At 54.5% G+C, this 15,512-nt stretch overlaps 1 protein-coding gene across 2 annotated transcripts; it reads right to left on the bottom strand.

Moving 5' to 3' along the window:
* On the bottom strand, positions 1-13,422 carry SASH3 (SAM and SH3 domain containing 3). 2 transcript variants are annotated; one of them, XM_032330343.1, is made up of 11 exons: positions 13,125-13,422; positions 9,137-9,222; positions 8,882-9,025; positions 7,996-8,063; positions 6,220-6,315; positions 5,411-5,557; positions 3,866-4,007; positions 2,717-2,865; positions 2,357-2,566; positions 2,067-2,217; positions 1-1,515 (listed from the first exon to the last, which is right to left on the bottom strand). In XM_032330343.1, exons 1-11 carry the CDS (start codon positions 13,157-13,159, stop codon positions 1,325-1,327), a joined length of 1,419 nt encoding a protein of 472 aa, XP_032186234.1. In that variant the 5' UTR covers positions 13,160-13,422; the 3' UTR covers positions 1-1,324. The 2 variants fall into 2 exon arrangements, with proteins under 2 accessions (XP_032186234.1, XP_032186235.1); XM_032330344.1 differs by lacking the exons at positions 7,996-8,063; positions 8,882-9,025; positions 9,137-9,222 and having other exon boundaries at positions 13,125-13,402.
* Between the last annotated feature and the right edge of the window lie 2,090 nt (positions 13,423-15,512).

Genomic DNA, 15,512 nt, shown 5'->3' with positions numbered 1-15,512 from the left:
TTAGTTCTACCTATGTTTATTGCTGCCAACTCATCCCCCCATCCCCTCATATTTACACCCAAACCCTTCCCCCAAGCTAGCTTTTACCAAAGTTCCTCGTAGTAGGTCCAGAAGTGTGTTCACTAAGCAGGCAGTCCTAGATGTAGTGGGCACTGTCCCCAGGCCAGCTGGGCCCGGGGGGAAGGGTTGCTCTGCGAATTCATGGCAGACTCGATACTGAGGTCAAGGGAGGCCCCACCAACAGATGTACTTCCTCCCCTTCTGGAGTTCAGGGTATATTAAAACCTTTTGCAAAACAAAGCTGGGGTAGCAGACTCCCCAGGGTCAAGCTTTGTGCTTTCTTTGCTTGTAAGAACCCACACAGGCAGCCAAGTCTGAGTTCAGACTTGCATGTGACTTCCAAAGGGCAGTTCTGTCCTTGGAAGCCAGATCTGACCATCGGCCATCGGGCTTCAGGGGAAGTGTCCTTGGACGGGGCCAGGGGTGAAAGGGGAGAGAGCATGTTGCACGAGGTCTGGGCATTGTTTTAAGCTGGGGGAAGCTGCAGCTTGTCTTGAGTTATGTGGGGAGGCATGGAATGAGCGGGAGGAGCCATTTCATTTGGAAGCCCAAGGCCCCTTCAGCTCCCTCAGTAAACCCCACTGGTGTCCTGGGCCACAGGTAACAGGAGAACAGACATTTAATGTCTCAGAATGTCAGAGCTGGCAAGGCCCCCAGCAAAATCCATTCTAATCCCCACCAGTTAGTGGCCAAACCTCCAAAAAAAAAAAGTTAAGGGGAAGGAATGTGGGAAAGGAACACGAGGCTTTCTTCAAGCCTTGTTTGGGGAAATCTATCCACCCTTTGGGGGAAATCTATCCACCCATGATCCTTCGGGTCTTTTTAAAGGGCCAGCTTCCCTAGGGTTTTGAAACTGACTTGAAACACTGACTTGGCCCCCTTTCCAGGAGCAATGTGACAGGGGAAAGTGGTGTGGGAGTGAGGAGGGTTTGGGGGCCTCAGTGGTGAGGGTTGTGGGTAGGGCGGCTCCTCCATGTCCCACTTGCTGTGGCTGGGAGCAAGCAGTGCCCAGAAGTTCTGTGCTGTCAGTAGGTGGTGGAGGGAGCAGGCTGGGCGGGTGGGATGTGCCCTTGGGTGCCTCCTCATCCGCTCCAGACAAGCCTACGGAGGCTCTGGCTAGCCCCTGCGGCCCTGGGCGCTCCTAGGGGAGCAGGGCCAGGCTCAGCACCAGTCCTTCAGGATCTGGGCCACCGTGGGAGGCCGGGTCCCTCCCTGCAATATTTGCTGCTGGGGCCCAGCCTCGGCCTGTGCTGCCACCTCTGCGTCAAGGCGCCCCGGCCAGGGAGAGGCCGTGCAGCTGCTCCTCAGCGCCTGCCAACTCCGCCTCATCACGTCCGCTCTCCGAGCCCTCGAAGCAGCCAGAGTCTCGAGGAATGTCCACCTTGGGTTCAGACAGTGTGTTGGCCACTGGCTCCTGGCTGCTTTCGGCGCCCTCTTCCGCCTCCTCGCTGCCGGCTGCCGGGGCAAAGAAAGAGATGGAATATGGGGGGGCTTGGGCCTTAGCCGGGAGGGGTTCAGAAGCCCCAGGAAGCCCCTGTTTGGGGGGGTAGGGACTCTGGGAAGTCCACTGTAGGCCGTCTCTCCCTCTGGGCACCCCCCCACCAACCCTGCCCCTCTCACCCTTTCCGGCTTAGAACCAGGTAGGGGTGGTTTCCAAGACAGTGACCCTGCCCAGGAGCTCAAACTACTTTAGCACCCAGCTAGGAGGTGGAACGCTGCGCTTGTTTCCTGGCTCTGCTTTTGCCCAGTGTGGAGGCCCTGAGTACATGCCTTTCCTTCGCTGGCCTTAAGTCTCCCCTTTAACCCCAAAGGGACCTGGACCTGATCATCTCTAAGGCCCCTCTGTCGGCAGACTTTGCCCGAGACTGGAATTCAAGCGTGGAAAGGGCCTGACCCCCGCAGAGGGGTGCCCGGGCTGAGTGTGGTCAGGGGGCAGGCCGAGGCAGGCCTCCCCTCCCCGGAATACCTACAGGCACCCCCCACCCCCGGCTCCTAGACCCGCTCACTGTCATAGTCCAGCAGCAGCTCGGCGGCCGTGAGCAGCTTGGCCCGGTGCTGAGGGTCCATGATGTTCAGCTCGTTGAGGTGTGTTTCCCGCAGCTCTTTGAAGTCCTCCAGCGTCTGGTAGCCATTGAGCAGCAGGGTGGACGTGTGCTCCTGCAGGCAGAGGTGGACCACCAGTGCGGCCACTTAGGAGCCACCTCGCTTGGGACCCCTCCCCTCCCACACAGCTGACCGTGCGCTAGCCTCCAACCCTCTCCGGGTCCTAGACTCCACTGCAGATCCCAGCTCAAACCTCCAGGCCTATGCGCTCCAGCAGCTCATGCAGAGTCTTGGGCTTGGGCCTCTTGCCCTTGCTTTGTCGGCGACTGGGGCGGGCGGGCCCCACCGCCTCCTCAGGCAGCACATCCACATAGATGAACTTGAAAGACCCCAGCCTGCCATTGAGCAGGCCCAGCCACGTGCCCACAGGTGGCTTTTCAATGATCTGGATCACATCTCCTTTCTGTGGGGGGACAGGAGAGCAGAGTGGAGCAGGGGTGAGGAGACGGGTATTCCCTTGGGCTCCGTGGACAATGTCCTATCCCGGCTCAATACAGCCTCCTGTATGGGCACAGCCTGGCAGGCTCAGGAGAGGCCTGGATGCCAGCCTTACCTGCAGTTTCAGCGAGTCATGGTCGTAGGGGCTGGGAGTGAAGTCAGTGTGGACTCGTGCCCTGCCACAGAAGGGCCCTGTGTACTGGGGGGCAGGTGCTTCCTCTCCGAAGCTGCCAGAGCCTGGGCTGGGGCTGCAGAGCTCACTGCCTGCAGGAGACGGGGCAGGGAGGAGGGTCACCTTTGTCCCAAGACAGCCGGGGCAGTGCCCAGCAGGTTCCTGCCAGGGTTTGTGGCTAGAAATCCCAAGGCCACCCTGCAGGAGCACAACCTCAACTTTGGGGCCTCAGATATGAAAGCAGTTAACCACAGAAGGAAAACTGTCTTACCGACTAAAGAATGAGCAAATTGGGAGGGCCTCTAGAGACCAGCTGGGCCCAATGAACACAGATAAGGAACACTGAAACCAGACAGGCCCACTGAGCGCTGAAGACTTCTCGCTTTATAATTGGTAGCACTGGGTCCACTCAACTCTGGGTCTCCTGACTCCCAGTCCAGTGCTTCTGGGAGATGCCTTCCACCTGGGAAACCACACCCTAAACTAGTATTTTACTTTCTGTACATAATAAGACTCAGCATCTAGTTACAACATCACATGGAAACTCAGAAGGGCTCTTTCTCTGGGAAGGGCAGGATGAAGAACATTATAAGATGCCAAGAGGTCCCCTAAGTCCAGCAAACCAAGGGCTGTAGTCTAAGAGGCTGAGACTTCCCAGCTGGAGACTCTCTGTCCCCCACCCCCCGCCTGGGATGTCAGAGGCCCAGGCAGCTGCAGCCTCTAACTCCCCTTGGAAGGGTGGGCAGGCTAGTCCGAGAGCACAGTGGGGCTCATTGTCTCCCTTGGGCCCCTCCGCGGCCTGGTGACAGCAAGTGGCAGCTCCTCCAGGGTAGACCTGAGTTCAAGTCTGGGTCATATTGGGCAAGTGAAAACCTTTCTGAGCCTCAGTTTTCACATCAATACAGTGGGGATAATAGTGCCAGCACCATGAAGGTACTGTGAAAATGTAACGTGAAGAGGGCTGGAAAGTTCCGAGAAGGCAAACTGTGAAGGTCCCTTTCTCTTAGCTCCCTCCCAGACAGCCCCCTGCCTCGCCTTCGCCCAGTCCTTTTCTCCAGACTCAGCAGATGTCCCCTTCTGTCCCCTACTCACCTGTGGATGCCTGGCGGCTAAGTGCTGGGAGTTCACGCTCTTCCTGCTCAGAAAAGGCCAGTGTCATCTTCTCAGGGCTAGGGCTGTCCAGGCTGCAGTCTGGAGATGTCGGGGAGTTTGAGCCCTCCTCCAGAGTGTCTCCCTGCGGGGGGTGGGAGGCAGGGAGCCCTGAGCAGCCTTGGCTGGGATGCCCATGGGGCAGCGCCGAAAGCAGAGGAGATGGGCCTGGACTCTCTGGAGGACTGGGGCCCGGCTCGAGCCCTCGCTCTGCCGCTCCGAGGCTGCCCCACAATCTCTGAGCCCAGGTCCCTGCTTCTGTGAAGTGGGAATGACCGTCCTCAGCCCGCCGATCTCACGCAGTGGGGCTCGAACAGGATGCTGCTTGAATGTGCTCTGTCAGCGTAAAGCACTGATGTCCACGCACAAAGGGCTACCGTGCCAGAGCCTGTACTCAGAGCCGCTGCTAGGGCAGAGTCCAGCTCGCAGGGACGCTGGGACGAACTACCTTCTGCTGCGCTCCTCCGTGCCAGGCACGCCTGTCCGTTCACTGCACCCTCACAGCGATACTTGAAGGTAAGCGCTATGCTCATCCCAAGTTTATAGAGGAGAAGTCATGGAGGAATGTTCCCAAGGCCACACAGGAACCCCAAACCAAGCTGGCCAGACTACAGAGCTCCTCCGCCTCACCACGCACTTCAGGGCGGTGGCCACCCTTTCACAACCTGCTCTCTAGGAATCTACATCGGGCTCTCTGCTCAGCAGGGAGACTGCTTCCCCCTCACTCTCTGCCTGCCTCTCTGCCTACTTGTGATCTCTGTCTGTTAAAAAATAAATAAAATCTTTAAAAAAAAAAGAATCAGGACATTATGGGTTTTGAAGATTGCCTATAGTCTCTTTATTTTCAATAGAATTTATTTAATTCTAAATTTATAGAATGTAATTTTCAGTAATGGTTGGGTTTCACACCTGGCTCACAAAGTTCCTGAAAATTTGACCAATTACTCTCCTCAGCAGGTAGGAGCCAGTACGAGCTGACTCAGTCACAGCACCCCTGGGCAACCTTCCGTAAGAGCCATGAGCACAGCCGACTCACTGTGTGACGTCAGCTACTTGCACGCCTGCCCCACAGCTCTCTCTCTCCCTGGGCCCAAGCCAGCCTTCTCTATTTTCTCTCGTAGGGGCCCCTCTTCCAATCCAGTCTTCCCAATCCCAGAGGCTAGTTCCAAGTGAAACTTTGAGGTGGACGAATTTGCTTCCAGCAATTGCAGCTCCCTTTCAAGCGCCACTGGTCCTCCTCAGGCCTGCCTTCCTCAGAGGCTTCTGTTACCCAGACTTTCATCCCTCCTGAGACCCCACTCCTGCTCCCTTAGGACCATGTCTTGCTGCCAGGTCCATGGTGGAGTGAGCTCTCCTCCCATATGACCTTCCTTCTCATAGTGAATCAGGCCCTCAGGCCCAGGACCCGAGCTGCGGCCGTCAAGGCCATGCTCACACCGGGCCAGAGCCCTGCGTGTCCTCCCGGCCCCCCTAGACCGCAGGCCTCACCATCTCTTCTGACAGCGCCTTCACCATCATCTTGCCCATCTTCCTGTTCATGGTTCGGGAAATCACGGCCCTCCACTTTTTCCCCAGCTTTTTGCCGCTCTTCCCAGCATCTTCTGGGGTAGGGACACCTGACTCATCTTCTGGAATCTGTGACAACAAAGGAGGAGGTCCAGGATTTAGGGGTAGAAGGAGGCCTTCAGGTCCTGGCCGAGGATGGGGGAGGATATGGGAATGAGAGGCCCTCATCTCCTTCCCGCTTAGCCCCCAGTCCCGTATTCAGCCCTATTAATTTGTGATTAATTTGACAATTAGAGCTGACCCTTGAACATGTGCAGGTTAGGGGTGCCAACTATCTCCACCCCGTGCAGATGAAAATCCGTGTATAACATTTGACTCTCCCAAAACCTGATTATTAATAGCCTACTGTTGACCAGAAGGCTTACTGATAACAGTGGATTAATACATATTTTGTATGTATTTGTCTTATATTCTATATTCTTACTACAAAGTAAGCTAGAGAAAAGAAAACATTATTAAGAAAATGATAAGGAGGAGAAAATACATTTCCAGTCCTGTACTGTATTTATTGAAAAAAAAATCCGCGTGTAAGTGGACCCATGCTGTTCAAACCCGTGTTGTTCAAGGGTCAACTGTAATTTGTAATTGAAAATAATGTGGGTGATTTCTCGGGGCCCAGAGTTTTGGCTGGCCTTCTGTGTGTAAGCAGGCTTTCCTCAGCAATGCCCAGATCGCCTCTTCTTCCCACCCAGGGCCGCAGCCAGATCCCCCTGGGAGGCTCTGCAACTCACATTCTCATCCAGATTAAATTCCTTCTCGCTCACCACGGGGGAGCCGGGTTTGGATTTGGCGAAATCCTTGAAGCTGCTGGAGCGCTGGAGGGAGAGCTGGAAAAAGCAGAGGTGGGGCCCTCAGTGGCTGGAGAAGGGCTGGCGGAGCCTGGAGCCTGGAGCCCGGAGCCCTCCTGAGCAGCCCCCCCGGGGCTAGGCAGCACCACGGGTGCCCTGCGGAGCCGGGGCTAAGGAGCTGAAGCGTCAAGGTGTACTCGGAGCCCCCTGGCTTCCTGCTCTTCTTCATCTGAGAGTAGCCCCCACTGTGGGCCCCCAGAGCAAGCTCTGGACCTCAGGAGCCTCCAACGTCAGCTAGGCCTCACACAAAGCCCACACGTCCACCAGCACCTGCACTTTGGTCCCCAGAATTCTGGAGGCAAACACCAGATGAGTCTGAGCAAAAGTGTATCTCCTGCTAGAGACGCACCTCAGCATGACGACAGCGCCACCTTTACCGACAGTGTCACCTTTACGTCACAGAGCAAACCTTCCCCAACCCTGCAGCTGCCTCTTTGCTCTGGCGCTGAAGCAAGAAGAGCAAGGCAATCCCCCCAGAATCAGTAAGACCTGGCATTCTGCTTTCTGGAAACCCTCGGTAGAGGCTTCTTAAGGAAAGGGGCCAACAGATTTCGGACATGGATGATTGGAGCTCATTTAGGAAAAGAATGTTGCTGTTTTTTCTTCCTTCATCTCGGCCTTTAACCTTAGGCACTAACGTGATGATGACTGCTGATGACGTGTGCCAGTGTTTGGACTTTTAAACCCGGCCGATTGTTTGCACTGATGAGACTATTTTCAGGAAACGAGCTTTCTTAACTATCTATGTATGCTCAAGGCAAGATAGCAACCAGAAGCCAGCGCCTGGCAGGTAAGGAGTCGGGCTTTACACACAAGAAGTAAGGCTGAGCCCTGAATCAAGATCAACAGTCAAGACCAGAGACATACACAGGAACCAGGGTTCACAGATGGCCAGGAAGATAGAGCGGGATAGACTGCAGACACCAGAGATAAGGGCTTGAGGAACTGAAGCCCCAAACCCACACAAAGCTGAAAGTTTCACATCCTCTTTCCTATGAAAGGTGGGGGGGGGGGTCCACTGACAATAGCACCTGCCCCCCAACACACACACAATTGGCCCCAACTCCTGGGGACTCCAGTGGGGACTCCTGGGGAGTTTGGTTCTCCTGGTAGTTCTTGACCAAGGCACGTCAGCCATCAGGGTCAGGGGTCACACCTTCCTAGAGGTTGCAGCAAGCTAGTGCACCAGAAACTAGGTCAGCGGCCAGGCCATCAGACACTACCGCCACGAGGGCTGCCTGGATGCGGCACCCACGGCCTCCATCAGAAAGCCTCCTCTGGGGGCGCCTGGGTGGCTCAGTGGGTTAAAGCCTCTGCCTTCAGCTCAGGTCGTGATCCCAGGATCCTGGGATCGAGCCCCGCAACGGGCTCCCTGCTTGGCGGGGGGCCTGTTTCCCCCTCTCTTTCTCTCTGCCTGCCCCTCTGCCTACTTGTGATCTCTGTCTGTCAAATAAATAAAATCTTAAAAAAAAAAAAAAAAGAAAGCCTCTTCTGTGCTACACTGGGGAGTTGGGAAGGGGGCGGCCACCGCATAGGCAGGGGACGGCATGACCATGACCACTCGGGTTCCCAGGCATCTCCTCCTTCCTCCTTCCTTGGTTTCACCCACCCACTGTTCTTTCCTCTTTTTCCCCCTTTCTTTCCCCCTCTGTCCTCCACCTTTTGTTTATTTCCTCCTCTTGAATGGCTAGGATGCAGCTGCCTGGATAACTTCCTCCTCTTATTGCCTGGAAAAGAGGGAACAGAGAGAGAGGGTGGGCACCAGGCTGGCCTGGGCCCAAGCAGGGCAGGCTGGGCTGCTATTTATAGATCGATGGGCCCTGTTACGGCCTTCCCTTCACTGCCCCTCAGTTTGGTCTGCAGACCGGGAGGCTGAGAGTCGCCCCAGAAGCCCCAGGGACTGCGAGCCTGGAAAGCATGACAGAGGGCAGGCCCAGCGACGGAAGTGGGCTTTGTTGGGGAGAGAAAACTCACCACCGGGCCCCAGTTCTTTCCTTTTCCTGTCATTAATCTGCAGTCTGGGGGCTGGGAGGGGGGCCTGTGGCCCCCGGAGACCTTATGTCAGGGCACCTCTGTCCCAGGTTTAGCTCAAAGCAGGAGGAAACAATCCAAAAGTGCCATGGGGGTGGCGCTGGGACTTGGGCCCTGCTGGCCACTCCTCAGCCCAGGGACACGGGCTCCAGGTACTCCAGGTGACTAAGGGTGAGGTTCTGCCAGGGTGGTCTTTTGCTCAGCCTACCTCCAACCTTGGGGCCAACCCCACATATCCTGAAAGTCTCTGGTGACCCTGAAATGGTCCCCTTCCCGAGTATGAGGTAAAATTCTTGAGTGCCCTTGGATTTTTCCACCTGGTTTCCCTTTGGGGCGAGGCCTTCTTGGGGGTCCTGTGCCAGGCAGGAGGTAGTGCCCTACACTGGTGGCCCCTTTTCCACGTCGGAGGGGAGTATTGTGGGCCTCTTGGAAAAAGCTACTTTTCTGGCATAAGACGTTGGTGAGTTCAACTCTGAGATGTTATTTTATTAATGAATTATTTAAGCTCTCCGACCCTCAATGGCTCTGAGCTGGCAGGTCGTCACATCTTGGTTCTGCCGTTGACCAGCTGTGTAAAGCAGGGGTTTTTCTTCCACTTCTCTGGGCTTCCGTGTCCTTGTGAGTAAAATGAAGACAAGAGCGCCTGCCTGGTTGGTTGCTGTGAGGATAGAAGGTGTGACTGCTAACACAGCAAGCCCTCAGCAAATGTCCACATGTGCTTAGCCTTTCCTCTGACCCCCTCCACACTCTCACCCAGGGCGTGCCCCACCTGGAACCTTCCATCCTTCTCCGTCAGCCAGTTTCTCCCTTCCTTCAAAATCCAGTGAGACTGGAAACAGCCCACATGCCCACCAACTGTAGAACGGATACAGGAATTGTAGCAGTCATCAAAGGGAATGGTACATAGCGATGAGCCAGGTACAGCTCTCCCTAACAATACGGATACACTGTAGAGCAGAAGGGGCCAGCCACCAGAGCACTTTATATGGTTCCTAGAAACCATAGAAAGTTCAAAACCTGGCAAAACTAAGCTAGTCATTGGAAGTCAGGATAGTGGCTACCCTTAGGGAAAGGGAGCATGTAGTGACTGGCAGGGACATGAGAAAAGCTTCTGGAGTGTTGGAAGCACTTTTTGTTTGTTTTAAGTAAGATCTATGTCCAAGTGGGGCTTGCACTCACCACCCCAAGATCAGGAGTTGCATTCTCTACCGACGGAACCAGCCAGGTGCCCTGAAAGTTCTTTGTTTCTTCATCTGGGTGCTACCTATGAGGGAATGTTCACCTTATGGAAGTTCATTGAGTCCAACACTTGTAATTTATACACTTCTTTGGACAGATATTATACATCCAGAGAAAGGTTTTCCAAATCAAGTTTCAAAGGCGCTGCCCTCTGTAGGAAGACTCCTCTGACCACCCCCTCAGAACTTCACACTGCTCCCCATCAGCATCTTCTACCCTTGCTTCCTGAGCGAGCTTGTCTTTCACCAGGTGTCTCGGCAACTAGCCCGTCAGCCCTTCAGCGTACCAGTCACATACCCGGCACCCTCTGGGCTCCAGACTCTGGCCTGTGCATGTGTGGGAATCCGGTAAGAAAGGGGCTAAACACCTCCAACTTGCCCTGCACCCTGTTCAGCCCTTCCTGTGTGCCGGCTCACTCCAGGCTTACCACAGCCCCATTTTAACATCCCTACTGCCCAGCCAAGGAGATGGAGACTCAGAAATGAAGTGTCCAAGGCAGAGTTACACAGAGGACAGCAGCAAGAACAGGTGTTTGAACCCTGGTCCGTGACTCTGGAAGCTGTGTGTGTTGCTGTGTTCAGAGCCCAGTAAGTTACCTCCTGGTATAGAAATGCATTGAGTGTAATGGAAACTGTCGGTGGTGTTTGGAGGGAGCTTCCAGGACAGATGGAGGAGGAAGGGTTCAGGAGGGCTTCAAGGAGGAGGAGGCATATTTAAGCTGGGCCATGCAAGGGAGCCAGGATTTCTCCAGGAGGAACTGGGAAGGGTTTAAAGAAGAATGATAGAAACATTCTGAGCATAGCTGACTTAGTGGGACGTGGAGCAGAAAAGGCCATGGAAGGCCCCAGCAAGCTATGCCAAGGAACTGGGGCATTAGCCTGAAGTCAACGAGGAATCACTGGAAATGCAACGTGTATGCTGGTGGGGGTGTCACATAGAGGTGTGCTTTCCTACTCAGGGGTAGAGTCTCTTACACTCTTCAGATTCTTCTAGTGCTTCTGGGATCAGTAGGGGGATAAGAGAGTAAAGGGAGAAGGGATTAAGACTCTGGAGACTGACAAGTTTTGGCTTAGATCCCTGCTCTGCAGTTTATGAGCTGTGTGAACTTGGGTAAGTCACTTTATCTCTCTGAGACTTGGGCATAAAATCGAGATAGGGGTAACATCTGCCCCTGCTTCACAAGGTTCTCATGAAGAGCCAATGAGCTAAGATACAGGCAGAGTGCCTGACACCTGGCGCCTGGTGAGTCCTCCCCCAGTGCAGGCTCTGAGTGCTTTTAAGTCTTGTTTCCTCCACTTCAGGGCTGGGATGGAAGCTTGGTCTTCTCTGCAGTGCGCACCCTGCGCCCCAGCCACGCCGGCAGTGTGCACTCTGTCGTGTGCACACGCGTGTCCATGAGACAGCGCTCCCTCATTTATTGTCCCAGGCCCTCTATACAGCCTCCTGAGATGTGCAGATCAAGAGCTCACCTGCTTTTCCAAGGTGAAGGAACCGTGGCCCGAAGAAGGTCAATGAACTGTCCAAGGTCCTACAGCTAGGACCTGATGGAATTCAACTCCACTTTCTGGCCCCCTGCCTAGCGCATTCCCTTCTGGCAGGCCTGAGAGGAGGAGCAGGGACAGGAGAGAGAGGCCTCACTTGCCTTTGTGCTTTCCCCTCCACCGTGTCACCTCAGCCACTAAGAAGAAGGGACTTGCCCAAGGTCCCAGTGCTGGAGCTGGGCTGCTGTCTCTGAGCACGGGGAAGATGCTTTCTCTACCTTCTAGAGACTTGGCGTCTCCAAGGCCATTTCCATGGTATTGAGGCTTGGAGAATGGCTCTTGAGGCTGGCCCAGTCTCAGACAGGGGTGAGGCAGGGTTTGCTTTGATGATTTTCCCTAGAGGGATATATATACCTCAGAGTGCCACATGGGCCTTGCTTCTTCTGGGAGAAGCCACCAAATACAGAACCCGGATAATGGAAGCCAGAGAAGAAGACAGGGACTTCCGGCTTCTGTGTGTCCCTGGGCACCTCTGTCTGAGATGGCACAGGGTCCCAGTGTCAAAGTGTCAGCTCTTTCTCAGGCTGTTTCCCCCAGCTCAGCTCCCCTGTGGTTTGGGGCCCAGCATTGTCTACAGCGGTCTCTGCTTCTCACCCCCGTCAGCCAGAGAGCAAGGGGAAGTGGGACCTGCTCACCCAGGAGCGGCAGCCAATGGTAAATCTGCTGGGCCTAGCGCCAAGCAGGGCTCGGATGGGGGTGACGGAGCCTGTGTGAAGACTTGTGAATCTCTACCCACCCCCTCTGCCTACCTCCACTGCAACTTAGAGAAGCACCTGGGGTGGGGAGAGTACAGCCGGAAGTGGCAGCCACCCCAGGACCTGAGATGGGGCAGGATATACACCCCAGTGCCCAGGAGCACAGTCCTTCAGCTGGCTTGGTCTCCACTTGGGAGATGCTCCACTGACAAGGGGGCTCCCCCATTGGGCACCTGGGCTGAGCTCCTGGGGAAAACAGCTGGACACAATCGGGGCCTGGAGGCCTTCCGAGTGGGCTCTGGGGCTAGGCCTAGATCTCTTGGACCTGGTTCAGGCCTGCTTGGGGATGGTCCTAGGATCCCACAGGATGTGTGGAATGTACCTGCTGGTTGCTTGGGAGAGTCCTATAACCAATAAGTCTAGCAATCCTCAAATCCAACAAGAAAAATCTAGATCTGGCAGTCTTCAAGGAACCTTCTGGTCTGGCCTCTGCTCCAAGAAGAGGAATATTTCAACTTTCCACAACAGCTGCTTTTCCTCTTGGCCTTTAGAATCCCGCCACTGAATTTTTCCTCCTCAGCCCCTACTTCTATCTCACCAGCTTCATTTCTCATTCTTCACAATAACTTCTTCCCGCCTAGGAAGAACCTGTCGAACCCCTGTATCCACTGCAGGTTTGGAGAGCCTTTTCCTGAGTCTAGAAATCACCTTGGGCCCCCTCTCCAGGTTGGCATCTTCTCCTGTGGGCCTGGGGAGCTGCAACCCAGCCGAAACAAGTGGGCAGAGTCCGGCTATGGCCAGAGGGCAGGGGCCCCAGGAGCATCATGGCGCCTCTCGGGGTGGCCCAGCAGGGCCCTTTGAGCGAGATGGCTCCTGAGAGGCCAGGCTTGGGCAGAAGCAGCGCCAAGACCAGCGTAGGGGAGAGAGAATTGGGTACAGTCTAAGGATGTAACTCGAGAAGTGAATTTTATGAAATCTAGTCTAGACTTTTGGCCCCTGATTTTAGATCTCTATTTTAGATCTCTATCCCATGATTGTAGGGTCGAATTCTGTAACTCTAGACTTCTAAGGGTCTGTAACCCTGATTCTCTAGATTTTGAAAGTCTCTTCTGTACTTGTGTTACTCTAGTAACCTTTGGGCCCCTGTACTGTTGTCCTTGGGAGAATGACCCTTGCTGACAGACACAACGTCTGGCCTTTGGTGCTTCCCACTTCTAGGAGTCCCAGAGGGCTGAGAGAGCAGAGGGAAGGAAGAAGCAAGCTCCCGGAGGTGCCTCCTCACCTTTCTCTTCTGAGTGGGCTCCTTATCGCTGGCATTGGAGGGTTTGCGGCGCAACATGGTCCTCTACCTTGGTGACGCTCCGTCCCTGCGATCCTAGATGTCGAGATGCCGAGGCCTCTTGCTCAGCCTCGCGAGCACCGTTCAGGGTGCACGGCATGGACTGAGCCTCTGGCCGCCACTCTGAGTGCTGTGGTGGCAGCTTGGGGGTGCGGGCCATGGACACCCGGCGGCAGCATACAGGAAGCTCTGCCACGTGACCTGCTCTTACAGCAATCGCGGCCCCTGCCGGCCCCTAGGGAGGAAGGAAGTCCCAACTTCGGTCTCCAGAGATTCTGATACAGACTGCTCTTAGGTTGAACAAGCAGAGAAAAGTCCCTACCCTGCCATCTCACATCAGTCATCACCCGTCCTGCTCTATCTCCTTGGAGGTGACCAATCAGCTTGACATGACATGGCCTCCTCAAGCCGCTGATCCCGCGGACCAGAAGCCAGAGCCAGGAGTGGGGCCATCTCTGTCTGCCCGTTAGGCCGATGCTTCTGGTCACCTTGCATCACCAAGGTCATCACTATTACCACTACTGACCCCACAACCATGACCCTACAGTCATCCCCACCGTCATCAGCACACCGACAGCCATCATCTCTCTAACAAGCACCTTCCGGCCAGCACCCTCTGCTGTCACCCCCACAGTCATCACTGCTTTAGCACCCTCACTGTCATCAGCCTCCTGGCTGTCACCCTTATGGACATCCCAGCTAGTCACCGACAGTGATTGGACCCCTACAACCATCAGCCCTATAGCCATCACCTTTATGGCTGTCAAGACATCCCCAGGGGTCACGGTGGCAGACATCCCCACTGCCATCAACCACCACTTGCTAGAGCAGCCACCCTTCCTATCAACACCGCTCAGCTGTCTGCCTCTCTCTGCCCCACCACTGCTGTCCTGGTCACGGCCATCTCCCTATAGCATTCATCCCCGCTGCCACCAGCACAGCTAGAGCCATCCTCACCAGAGCAGTCATGCTTGGAGTCAAAACACCTTGGCTCCCCTGCCCCCACCCTGTCTATCATCACAACAGCCAGCACCATGAAAAAGACAGGCTTCTGCAAGCAGCTTCAGACCATCAGCAAATGTCCCGGGTGAGAGGTATTTCTTAAATGCGTGTGGGGTTTAGAATTTTCACTTTGTGGGTTATCTGTGGCAGGTATTTTAATAACTTCAATGATCTTACAGAAGCGATTCATATTCATCACATATAATTTAGCAAACACAAATATACAAAAAGAAGAACATTTAAAATTTTTCCATAATTACAATGTTTGGATAAATATCGTTTTCTTTTTTTGAGCATTTAACTACCCCCCCCCCCATTTTACAAAAATGATACTTCACAGAAAGCCCATCTGTGGTTTAAGGGGATATGGAGAGGAGGGAGAGGTCAGAGAGAGCACAAGGACCCTTTTGGGGGTGATAGATATATTCACTATCTTGGTTGCCATGGTGGTTTCATGGGTGTATATGTATGTCAAAACAAATCATACATTTTAAAAACGTGCAGATTCTTGCAGGCCAATTATACCTAAACAGAACCATTTTTATATTTTTAAAAATTAAAAGAGGTCACACTTCACAAACAGTGTTGATATCTGCTTGTCCAACTGAATACAGTATCACTGAGATTTTCTCAAGCTATGAGATATTCTTCAACTCTGCCATTCGTAATGGCTGCCAAGCAGCGCATCGTATGCATGTACCATGATTATTTCAACACCCCATGGATGAACTTAGGTTGGCTTCATTTTTTTTTTTTTTCTTACTCTTCGCGGTACATCCTTAAGGTAAATATTCACATCCACAATTTTTCCTTTGGATAGATTTCCAGAAGGGGAATCCTGGGGTAACAGGTGCGCATCTTTTTAAGGCTTTCCTTTCTGTGGCATTTGTGAAATCCTGGGCTGCCCCCCCTCCCCGGTTCCCAAGATCTTCTTGTGACTTCCTCCCCGCTGTCCCCCAGCTTGCCCCACGCCCTTTGACCATCGTTCCTTCGGGGTGAGCTCAGTGAAGACAATCCTTCTCCCCCAAGTTGAAACCATACTTCTTTGGCTCCTTCCTGCTCAGCACCCCAGTTCGCTCCCCAACGGGCCACGCTCCCCTCGCTGGGAGCCAGAGGGTGCTAGCGCTCCCACCGCCCGGGTTAGAGGCCTTGGAAGGAACGCGTCCACATAGGGGACCTAGCCGGAGCTGGGGCTGGGAGGGTGACCCCGTGAGTCGGGGGCCGGACACAGGACTGCAGGGGCTCTGGGCGCTCGGAGCTGGCTGCGCGAGCCGTCGGAGGCGGAGCCCACCGCAGAACCTTCAGGGCCTGCGTGCGTCCGCGGACCGG

Source organism: Mustela erminea, chromosome X (genome assembly GCF_009829155.1).
Source record: "Mustela erminea isolate mMusErm1 chromosome X, mMusErm1.Pri, whole genome shotgun sequence".
Lineage (NCBI taxonomy): Eukaryota > Metazoa > Chordata > Mammalia > Carnivora > Mustelidae > Mustela > Mustela erminea.
The sequence above is the reverse complement of the archived record's forward strand: the minus strand, read 5'-3'. Positions and strand labels throughout refer to the sequence as shown.